This window comes from Salvelinus fontinalis, unplaced genomic scaffold (assembly GCF_029448725.1).
Source record: "Salvelinus fontinalis isolate EN_2023a unplaced genomic scaffold, ASM2944872v1 scaffold_0171, whole genome shotgun sequence".
Lineage (NCBI taxonomy): Eukaryota > Metazoa > Chordata > Actinopteri > Salmoniformes > Salmonidae > Salvelinus > Salvelinus fontinalis.
Window position 1 is genome coordinate 144,620 of NW_026600380.1, and position 12,342 is coordinate 156,961.

General features: G+C 44.2%; 1 protein-coding gene across 1 annotated transcript; it reads left to right on the plus strand.

Moving 5' to 3' along the window:
* The first annotated feature begins 5,358 nt into the window (after nucleotides 1-5,358).
* LOC129844086 (adhesion G protein-coupled receptor E2-like) lies at nucleotides 5,359-12,040 on the plus strand. Its single transcript, XM_055912462.1, has 15 exons — nucleotides 5,359-5,578; nucleotides 6,833-6,985; nucleotides 7,136-7,357; nucleotides 7,672-7,800; nucleotides 7,972-8,015; nucleotides 8,163-8,267; nucleotides 8,812-8,965; nucleotides 9,265-9,384; nucleotides 9,543-9,733; nucleotides 9,953-10,117; nucleotides 10,611-10,805; nucleotides 11,170-11,387; nucleotides 11,520-11,586; nucleotides 11,685-11,776; nucleotides 11,950-12,040. Exons 1-14 carry the CDS (start codon nucleotides 5,374-5,376, stop codon nucleotides 11,718-11,720), a joined length of 2,004 nt encoding a protein of 667 aa, XP_055768437.1. The 5' UTR covers nucleotides 5,359-5,373; the 3' UTR covers nucleotides 11,721-11,776; nucleotides 11,950-12,040.
* Nucleotides 12,041-12,342: the final 302 nt, after the last annotated feature.

The following is a 12,342-nucleotide window of genomic DNA, read 5'->3' on the forward strand; positions in this document are numbered from 1 at the left end:
GATGCACCTGTACTTACCTCGCCTTCTGGATGGTTGCGGGGTGAACAGGCCGTGGCTCGGGTGGCTGAGGTCCATGATGGTCTTCCTGGCCTTCCTGTGACACCGGGTACTGTAGATGTCCTTGAGGCCAGGCAGTATGCCCCGGGTAATACATTGGGCAGACCACACTACCCTCTGGAGAGCCCTGTCTTTGCGGACGGTGCAGTTGCCGTAACAAGCGGTGATACAGCCCGACAGGATGCTCTCAATGGTGCATCTGTAAAAGTTTGAGGGTCTTATGGGCCAAGCCGAATTTCTTCAGCCTCCTGAGGTTGAAGAGGCGCTGTTGCGCCTTTGTCACCACACTTTCTGTGTGGGTGGACCATTTCAGATTGTCAGTGATGTGTGCGCCAAGGACTTTGAAGCTTTTCACCTTCTCCACTGCGGTCCCGTCGATGTGGATGGGGGAATGCTCCCTCTGCTGTCCACAATCAGCTCCTTTGTTTTGTTGAAGTTGATGGAAAGATTATTTTCCTGGCACCACTCACCCAGGGCCCTCAGCCCTTTCCCTGTAGGCCGTCTCGTCATTGTTGGTAATCAGGCCTACCACTGTTTTGTCGTCTGCAAATGAACGTGACGAACATGACCACGCAGTCATGGGTGAACAGGGAGTACACAAGGGGGCTGATCTCGCACCCTTGTCGTGCCCCTGTGTTGAGGATCAGCGTACTGGAGGTGTTGTTGCCTACTTTCACCACCTGGGGGCAGACCATCAGGAAGTCCAGGACACAGTTGCGCAGGGCGGGGTTCAGACCCAGGTCCTCAAGCTTAATGATGAGTTTGGAGGGTACTGTGGTGTTGAAGGTTGGGCTGTAGTCAATGAACAGCATTCTTACATAAGTCATTATCCAGATGGGATAGGGCAGTGTGCAGTGAGATGGTGATTGCATCATCTGTGGATCTATTGAGGCGGTATGCGAAATGCAGTGTGTCTAGGGTGTCAGGTAAGGTATGATCCTTAACTAGCCTCTCAAAGCACTTCATGATGACAGAACTGAGATAGGGAGAGGTTGAATATGTCCGTAAACACTCCAGCCAGCTGGTCTGTGCATGCTTTGAGGATGCGGCTAGGGATGACGTCTGGGCCGGCAGCCCTGCGAGGGTTAGCATGCTTAAATGTTTTACTCACATAGGCCACAGAGAACGAGAGCTTACAGTCCACGGCACTGTGTTTCCCTTGAAGCTTGCAAAGGTGTTTAGCTTGTCAGGTAGCAAGATGTCGGTGTCCGGTGGCTGGTTTTTCTTTATAATCCGTGATTGTCTGGAGTCCCTGCCACATAGGTCTCGTGTCTGAGCTGTTCAATTGCGACTTCACTTTGTCTCTGTACTGACGTTTTGCCTGTTTGATGCCATACGGAGGGCATAACTGGACTGTTTGTACTCAACTATATTCCCAGTCACCTTGCCATGGTCAAATGCGATGGTTTTGCAAGAATGCTGCCATCTATCCACAGTTTTAATAGTCACAGTGGGAACAACATCCCCTATGCACTTCCTGATGAACTCAGTCACCGTGTCAGTGTATACATCAATGTTATTCACAGAAGCAACCCGGAACATTTCTCTGTCCGCGTGATCAAAACAATCTTGAAGCACGGATTCCGATTGGTCACACCAGCATTGAATAGTCCTTACCATGGCTACTTCCTGTTTTAGTTTCTACCTATAGGAAGGGAGGAGCAGGATGGAGGCGTGATCTGATTTAGGCCGGGAAGGGCCTTGTAGCCACCCCAGAAGGGAGAGTAGCAATGATCGAGAGTTTTTGAAGCTCGCGTGACGCAGATGATGTGTTAATAAAACTTCAGTAGTGCTTTCGTCAGATTTGCTTTATTAAAGTCCCCAGCTACAATAAATGCGGCCTCAGGATATGCGGTTTCCAGTCTGCACAAAGTCCAGTGTAGTTCCTTGAGAGCCGTCATGGTATCAGCTTGAGGGGGAATATACATGGCTGTGATGATGACCGTGGAGAATTCTCTCTGGAGGTAATGCAGACTGCATTTGATTGTGAGGAATTCTAGGTCGGGTGAACAAAAGGACCTGTACATTACCACAATCATACCATGAGTAGTTAATCATACACCTCTGCCTTTCTTTTTCCCGGAGAGTTCTTTATTCCTGTCTGCGCGATGTACAGGTGGCTGTATGGACAGGGACAGTATGGAAGGAGACCCTCTCCCTGACCTTGTCTACTTTATTGTCCAGGCACTGAACATTAGCGAGTAATATACTCGGAAGCAGTGGATGGTATTAACGCCTCCACCGGCCAGCATCTTGGAGCAGTCACTGGGATAAGTGGAATTGCCTTGGGGGGTAAGAACAAAGGATCAAATTCAGGAAAGTTGTTTTCTGGAAATGCTTGTGAGTTACCGCCGCTTTAATGTTCAAAAGTTATTTCTGGCTGTATGTAATAATGCAAAGGATGTTCTGCGCTAATAAGGTGAGAAATAACATAAAATGGAGCCATGAACAGGGTGACCATGTCTATCAGCGCCATCTTGAAAGCTATGCAAGGGGAAATAGATTATAAGCCTTGAGAGACACCTAAGGGTAGAATAATGACAAGCCATGATGTCAACTGTCACACTCTGGCAAAACAGTTATCTGTGGAGGGAAAACACGGTAGATCCATTCTGCTACTCAGTTCAATGGTGGCAGCTGGAAAGTTAGTGTCAGTCTGGTTGGCAGATGGAGTGGAGGAGGATAAATGGAGGGTTGTGAAGGGAGAGAACAAAGCTACTGTATCAGAGAACATTGTTTGACAGATGATTCTTCAATGAAATGTTACACTATTTAAAAACGTTTTGTCTTTATATTTTTTACTAGTTAGAGTGAAACAGAGAGCACCATCAATGTGGAACTTAAAGACTCTCTCTGTGACCACAACATTCCACACTACTGCTGCCTCTTCTCTCCACTCATTACCACAATGGACTGACTACCCATTCACTATCATACAGACTCAGGAGGTTTACAGTCATTATCACACAGTCCCATGCCAGGTGATGGCTTCCTGGTAAAGAGGAAATGGTCACCTCCGGACAGCCGTGTGCAATTCAGGGGTTATTATGGGCATATCCTGTGAGCACAGTTGCCATAGGAACAATCTGCTGAAATCCAGATAGGGGGTATACCTTTTTGAACAGAGAGAGATAAACCTTTAAACCTTTACAAACTATTGCTGTAAGTTTCTGTTCCTGAAACCTCTCCAACTGATTAATGTTATAACCTTACAATCATAGTCAAAGGTTGGTTCTACAAAGGTAGTTTTGTCATGTACTTGTCAATATTACACACGTTCCCGGGCATTCCCCCAATACCATTAATGTTCTGTGCTATCCAGGATCCTTGGGACGTGACTACCATATTAAATTTGAAATGTAAAAAGGTAAGGGGGAAGGTTAGGGAAAGGTGAGGGTTACGGTTAGGGTTAGGCTTTAGGGTAGGGATGTTCCAAGTATCCAGGATAGCACTGACCATATGATAATGGGACAAGTTATTGGAGAATCTGCCTGTTGCTTACTCTGCAGCTCTTCACCTTGCCCCGCTGATGGAACATGTATCAGGCTGTCCCCCAGGATTCTCTAAAAATGGGAAAGTTTGCATCGGTATGTACATGTCTGTCTTGTATTATATCTTCTATATACAGTTGAAGTCGAATGTTTACATACACTTAGGTTGGAGTCATTAAAACTCGTTTTTCAAAAACTCCATACATTTCTTGTTAACAAACTATTGTTTTGGCAAGTCGGTTAGGACATCTACTTTATGCATGACACAAGTAATTTTTCCAACAACAGTTGACAGATTATTTTACTTATAATTCACTGTATCACAATTCCAGTAGGTGAGAAGTTTACATACACTAAGTTGACTGTGCCTTTAAACAGCTTGGAGAATTCCAGAAAATGTTGTCATGGCTTTAGAAGCTTCTGATAGACTAATTGACATATTTTGAGTCAATTGGAGGTGTACCTGTGGATGTATTTCAAGGCCTACCTTCAAACTCAGTGCCTCTTTGCTTGACATCATGGGAAAATCAAAAGAAATCAGCCAAGACCTCAGAAAAAAAACTTGTAGACAAGTCTGGTTCATCCTTGGGAGCAATTTCCAAACGCCTGAAGGTACCACGTTCATCTGTACAAACAATAGTACGCAAGTATAAACATCATGGGACAACACAGCCGTCATACCGCTCAGGAAGGAGACGAGTTCTGTCTCCTAGAGATGAACGTACTTTGGTGCGAAAAGTGCAAATCAATTTCAGAACAACAGCAAAGGACCTTGTGAAGATGCTGGAGGAAACAGGTACAAAAGTATCTATATGCACAGTAAAAACAAGTTATATATCGGCAAATAACCTCAAAGGCCGTTCAGCAAGGAAGAAGCCACTGCTCCAAAACCATCATAAAAAAGCCAGACTACCGTTTGCAACTGCACATGGGGACAAACATTGTACTTTTTGGAGAAATGGCCTCTGGTCTGATGAAACAAAAATAGAACTGTTGGCCATAATGACCATCGTTATGTTTGGAGGAAAAAGGGGGATGTTTTCAAGCCGAAGAACACCATCCCAACTGTGAAGGACGGGGGTGGCAGCATCATGTTGTGGGGGTGCTTTGCTGCAGGAGGGACTGGTGCACTTCACAAAATAGATGGCATCATGCGGTAGGAAAATTATGTGGATATATTGAAGCAACATCTCAAGACATCAGTCAGGAAGTTAAAGCTTGGTTGCAAATGGGTCTTCCAAATGGACAATGACCCCAAGCATACTTCCAAAGTTGTGGCAAAATGCCTTACAAAGTCAAGGTATTGGAGTGGCCATCACAAAGCCCTGACCTCAATGCCATAGAAACTTTGTGGGCAGAATTGAAAAAGCGTGTGCGAGCAAGGCCTACAAACCGGACTCAGTTACACCAGCTCTGTCAGGAGGAATGGGTGAAAATTCACCCAACTTATTGTGGGAAGCTTGTGGAAGGCTACCTGAAACATTTTACCCAAGTTAAACAATTTTAAAGGCAACGCTACCAAATACTAATTGAGTGTATGTAAACTTCTGACCCACTGAGAATGTGATGTAAGAAATAAAAGCTGAAATAAATCATTCTCTCTACTATTATTCTGACATTTCACATTCTTAAAATAAAGTGGTGATCCTAACTGACCTAAGACAGGGATTTTTAATTGGATTAAATGTCAGGAATTGTGAAAACTGAGTTTAAATGTATTTCGCTAAGGTGTATCTAAACTTCCGACTTCAATTGTATATCTCTATTATATTTTGAATGACCATTCCCATTCCCCAACCATTCTACCTCTCTTCACACTTTCTCAATGCCTCTGTTTTTGACCCCAGATGTGGATGAGTGTAATCTTCCTAGTGATTACTATGACGATGACCCTGTAACACCACAAATCTGTGGTGAGAATGCAGCATGCATCAACACTGAAGGAAGCTTCTACTGTCAATGTGCTCTTGGGTTCAGATCATCATCACAGCGGATTAACTTCACAGCTGCCTCACCTGAAAAATGTTTAGGTAAACAACTCTCTTTTTTAGTTACCTTATAGCATTTCTATACATTGCAGTCCTGGCCAGAGAACACAGCACTGCTGCAATTTTGGAATCCATACACTTATTTACTATAGTGACTATACTGTACTGAACAAAATATAAACGCAACATGCAACAATTTAAAATAATTTACTGAGTTACAGTTCATATAAGGAAATCAATCAATTGAAATAAATAAATTAGGCCATTATCTATGGATTTCACATGACTGGGAATACAGATATGAATCTGTTGGTCACAGATACCTTTAAAAAAGGTAGGGGCGTGGATCAGAAAACCAGTCAGTACCATTTGCCTCATGCAGCGCAACACATCTCCTTCACATAGAGTTGATCAGGCTGTTGATTGTGGCCTGTGGAATGTTGTCCCACTCCTCTTCAATGGCTGTGTGAAGTTGATGAATATTTATCAGAACTGGAACACGCTGTTGTACATGTAGATCCAGAGCATTCCAAACATGCTCAACATGTCTGGTGAGTATGCAGGCCATGAAAGAACTGGGACATTTTCAGCTTCATGGAATTGTGTACAGATCCTTGCGACATGGGGCTGTGCATTATCATGCTGAAACATGAGGTGATGGCGGCTGATGAAGGGCACGTCAACGGGTTTCTGGATCTCGTCACTTTATCTCTATGCATTCAAATTGTCATATATTAAATGCAATTGTGTTCGTTGTCCATAGCTTATGCCTGCCCATACAATAACCCCACCGCCACCATCGGGTCACTCTGTTCACAATGTTGACATTAGCAAACCTCTCGCCCACACAATGCCATACATGTTGTCTGCGATCGCTAGGCCGGTTTGAAGTACTGCCAAATTCTCTAAAACAACATTGGAGGCGGATTTTGGTAGAGAAATTAACAACAGCTCTGGTGGACATTCCTGAAGTCAATTGCACGCTCCCTCAAAACTTGAGAAATCTGTGGCATTGTGATGTGTGACAAAACTGCACATCTTTTTGGCCTTTTATTGTCTGCAGTACAAGGTGCACCTGTGTAATGATCATGCTGTATAATCAGCTTCTTGATATGCCGGATTATCTTGGCAAAGGAGAAATGCTCACTAACAATGATGTAACAAATTTGTACACAACATTTCAGCTCATGAAACATGGGACCAACAGTTTACATGTTGCGTTTAAATTTTTGTCCAGTGTATATTCTACGTTTGCATTTGAGGTGTGACTGACTATTCCTTTCTCTGTGCCTCAAGACATCAACGAGTGTTTGGAGAATAAGGACCCCTGTGGTCCCAATGCCGAGTGTCACAATGTGTTAGGGTCCTACTCCTGCATCTGCAATGAGGGGTTTGTCTCCAGTACTGGAGTGGAAAGACTTATATCTGGCCAAGGAGTCACGTGTGAAGGTAAGATGCCAAAGAGAACTGGTAATAACACTAAATATCAAAAGATGGGTACAGTACATCCAGAGAGCATATCAGGCATATACAGGATGTCATCATGTATGAAATGGTGAGAGTTTCCTTTTCCTAATGGTGTTTTTTACCCACATGTAGATAGAAACGAGTGTTTGGACGACATCACAATTTGCGGGAAGCATGCACAGTGCGTCAACACACCAGGCAGCTACTCCTGTGTCTGCAATCCAGGGTTTGGCCTGAAGTCTGGCAAAGCTCAATTCACAGAGAATGGAGAATCATGTGAGGAAATAACAGATCAGAAAGCCACCACAGACCAGACAGCAACCACAGACAGTGAGGATGCTCAAGGTGCTAAAGGTATGGGAGGAATTGTATTATCACCCTGGATGGGTTTTCTAGAAATCCTGGTTGGAGGCCTCCAGATTTCCTGCTAATTCCAGGAATCTTCCAACCGGGATTTGGGGAAAACCTGGGAATTTTGAGAAAGTTAAAAAAAAATTATCTATACCCTTGATGTATTTTGCTCAATTGATCTTCTTCCTCATGAAGCACCAGATACTAATTTCTTTATGACCAGAATGTGTAATTAATATTATGTGAATTGATTGGTTTTAGGTAGATCTGAACATCTTGTGAAAATGTCACCTGTGCTTTCTGTCATTCCTTTGTAGACTTGTGTAAAATAAATATGTTTATCTGTGGAGGGAATGGAACGTGCCATAATGCCGCCAACAGTGGCCATCGGTGTGCGTGCCATGCAGGATTCACCAACTACGGAGACCCACAGGGGAGATGTACTGGTGAGAATCACATTTATAGATCATCATTCTCATTGAGATGGAGCTGTTTCAACATTCAAATTGCAATACTTCCGCTGCATGATCAAGTTGTCATCACTTCATCAATAATTTCATATAAAAATATATTTTCATTTAAGATGCCTTATTCACTCATCTCTTCTCTTTCCACAGAGTTGAACTGTGAAACGTTTGCGAGTGAGAAGCATCTTAAGATGGTAAGCCACATGAGTATACAGTGTAATGATTCACACCTACAGGTATCTGCAGAACAAAATACAGACTAACCTCCTCCTCTCTCTACCCCCCCCCCCCCCCGCCTGCTCTCTCTCTCCTCACTTTCTCTCCTCATCCCTCGTTCTCAGGTTATCCCAGGTCTGCAGGATGCTGTGGACCTGATGAGGACCAGTTGTCTGGAGTTGAGTGAGAGTAATAGGGCAAAACAAGTCGATGGAGAGGCCCTGCTAGAGGTACTACTGCTTATTTATATATTTATACTTGAGGCCCTTACTTATATTTGAGGCCCTTATTTATATTTGAGGCTCATTATAAACCAGGCATCCATCATAGAGATGTTGACATATGCAGGTTCAGACTCAGCCCACACACATTAAGGAAAGGATACATGCAGTGAAACAATGAGTGATGACCAGCACTGTTGGTACATCTAGTTTATAATGGAAACTAGCCTCCTTTCGATGTATGACTTCTAAACATAGCATTGTGGTTAGTCTATGCCAAATATATAGCCATGTACATTTCGGAATTGGCCCTGACCCTGCTGTATATAACATTCTTCTTCTTTTTTTCTTCTTCTCTTATTTCTTGTGTTTTTATTTCATTTATTTATTTTATCAGTTATACTATTTTGAAATTGAATACTGCAATGTTGCGTAGGGCTTGCAAGTTAAGAATTTCACTGTACTTGTGCATGTGACAAATAAAAGTCTCAGCCTGTCTGACTGTGTCTATGTAACCCCTCCTCCTCCCCCACCTCTCTCTGTGTCTCTGAAGACTCTGTTGTCTGCTATAGACAGGCTCCTGTCTCGCGGGCCTCTGAATAATAACAAGGAAGTGAGTGTCTTGCTGGACCTGGTAGAGACTGCTCTGAGAATAATCGGACCTCTGCTGAAACACCCCAAGACCAGGCGGTTCAAAACTCACACCGGTAGGAGAACATCCTGAACTCAGCCATGAGTCCAGACAACATAAACTCAACCATAATTGTTTTGGCTTTTGAAGCCACCTAACGGAAGACAAGCTGTTATAACTTCCTTCCTAGAATATGTTCATTTGTTACCATTTTTGAATAGCTTACAAAGTTTTTCATTAGGTTATATGGGTCACATTTCATTGCATAATTTGCTGCGCACAAGTCTGCCTTTCTAGCAGATAACCATTCTGAGAGTTGTAACATCTCACTTACTGTAGGCCTGTTTGTGAAGATGTGAATATATTTGCTTCCAGAGGTGGAGCTGTTGGTGCAGAGAAATGCCTCCTCACCCCAGGGACCCCTCACCTTGTCCTCTACACACGCTCAGCTAGACAGCCACTGGGAGACTGCTGCTGGAGACACCTCCTACCCAGGTTACCATCTTCATCATCCTCATCTTCATGATCAGCTTCAACACTGCCATCATAATCCCACCACAATCATCAGAACCAATCTTTATAGTGTAATGATATAATGTGAAATTAATGTACAAAGTGTACAAACTCCTAGACTTAAACATTTGCTTTCTCAGGATTTGCAACAGTGTCCCTGCTCAGCTACAAGGGTCTGGAGACATCCACCAACCATTCCTTCTCAGGGCTGAAGGCACAGGAGGGCCACAGCTTCCAGATCAACTCCAAAGTGGTGACGGCCACCATTAGTAACAAGAACACAACCTTTCTCAAGGAGCCAGTCACATTCACCTTCTCCCATTTGAAGGAGGTGAGGAGAAACAACATTACCCCTCTATCCCATTATGATGGTCTATGTGAATGTGGCAGTATCAAATCTTCTTCATATGCTGCACTATATTTCAAGATCTATGCAGACATCTGAATGAACCTGCTTTGCTTTTTCTGGGATGGTCACTATGTGAAGTGTCCTGGACTACCATGGTTTTTCTACTTCTCTTCTATGGTAATTGTGAATGTTGTTTCCCAGTCAGATGAAGGGAGCTACACCTGTGTGTACTGGGATGCTGAGTTGGGAGAAGGGACCTGGTCTGATCGAGGCTGTTTCCTGCTGCAGTCCAATGCCACCCATACTGTGTGCTCCTGCTACCATCTCAGCAGCTTTGCTGTTCTTATGGCTCTCTATGAGTTCAAGGTGAGGGGGATTTCTCTTTTAGTCTAGCTGTACTTCTGCTGTAAGATAGAGCAGGAACAATGCCTTTTCTAATAGTTTCATTTCACTTTCTATGTACTTGTGCAAAAGGAGATCGTTTGGCTTTTAAAAGTTTGCATTCATTTGAGAGCAGTGAATCCATTAAGATTTGTTTTGTTTTAAATTTGTTCTGAGTCTTGCCTGGCTAGATAGGGCTCCATTATTATTTCTCCAGGGGCATGTTGTCTATATTATTAAGACACATCCATGAAAGTTGTGTCAGTTACTGTGACTCACAGGAGGTTGGTGACACATTAACTGGGGCTCGTGGTAATGGAGTGGAATAAGTGGAATGGTATCAAACATATGGTTTCCATGTGTTTGGTACCATTCCATTTACTCCGTTCCAGCCATTATTATGAGCCATCCTCCCCTCAGCAGCCTCCACTGCTGTGACTATATGGTGACGTGTCTTCACCTCCATTCCTCCCTGCAGGACACATTCCAGCTGCAGCTGATCACCTGGGTAGGCCTGTCCCTGTCCCTGCTGTGTCTCTTCATCTGCATCCTCACCTTCTCCCTGATCCGCTCCATCCGGAGCACCCGCAATACCATCCACCTCCACCTCTGCCTCAGCCTCTTCATCGCCAACCTGATCTTCCTCGTCGGCATCTCACGCACCGAGAGCCAGGTAAGCTTTTGCATCCAACCAATCACATACGCTCAGCCCTTGAGTCAGAATTGCCCTCGGAACAAGATTGAATAAGGAAAACACTATTGAGATTTTCTGGGCGTGAGAGGTCAGAGGATGTGACAATGTGTGTAACATTTACATGTGGCGTAGGTACTCTGTCTATGTGAGTGGTGAGAACAATGTTTAAGTAGGAAGAAATGTTAATGTATGCAGCGATTGTGTGTTCAGTTGTGGGTAACTTATTGTATTGTGAACCTTATCACTATCTACAGTATATGTCATTTCGCTCACATTTAGTTTTCTCGATCACTCTCACCCCCTTACTTCCTTTCTCTTCATCCCTCTATCCTCTCTTCCTCAGGCTGGTTGTGCGGTGGTGGCTGGGCTGCTTCACTTCTTCTTCCTGGCAGCGTTCTGCTGGATGTGTCTGGAGGGAGTGCAGCTCTTCAGGATGGTGGTCCTGGTCTTCAACACCACCTTCAGGCCCCTCTACATGATGGCGGGGGGCTACGGCGTTCCTGCTGTCATCGTCGCCATCTCTGCCCTCGCCAACGCCAAAGGATACGGAACAGAGCGCCAGTGAGTGACCACTGCATTGATCCCTGACAGTGTCATCTCCTGATTCCCTATATATATTTGTCTGACTCGCTGTCCTTCTGTCTGTTGTGTACTATAGAGATCAGGTATTCATGTGTGCGTTGTGTGTTTTAGCTGCTGGCTCAACCTTGAAGATGGATTCATCTGGAGCTTCTTTGGCCCTGTCTGTATCATCATCATGGTGCGTATCACAGATGAAAGGTGCAATAGTTTCATCACTCCTACTTACAATGTTTTGTGTCATGTTAGAGTTCTACTTATCTCCCTCTCCCCTCCTAGGTGAACGTGTTTTTCTTCCTCATCACAGTGTGGTAGTTGGCCCAGAAGTTCTCCAGCCTGAACCCTGACCTTGACAAACTCCGCAAAATCAAGTGAGCCGGCAAAGAAACGGACATTCTCACACAGGCTGTGTTATAGCCCATAACAAAGAACCACTGTTTTTCCTGGCCAGAACATGTGGGAAAAAAACAGGCCTTACTGTAAGATGACATGTTGTGACCCATGCTTTTGATCTAACTTTATGTGTGTTTGTCGCCTCCTGCAGGGCTTTCACCATAACTGCAGTGGCTCAGCTGTGTGTGCTGGGCACCATGTGGATCTTTGGCTGTTTCCAGTTTGAGGAAAGCATGCTGGCCATGTCGTACCTGTTCACCATCCTCAACAGTCTGCAGGGGGTCCTAGTGTTCCTCATGCACTGCCTGCTCTCTAAACAGGTACGTCACGACTCAAGACTCTGTCAACTATGGGCCTTGAAGAAGTTCTAATATGGACATCGTACAGATGAGTCCAAACTGTTGGGCTTGGTGGGATGAAATGTAATCTCAGTATTGGGCCTCGAACCAAAAAACATTAAATAACATTGTTCATCAATACATAAGTTCATTCTGGAAGCTTCTGGCGGGCCAAACCAAATGTCATGGACCAAGTAGGGCCTTGG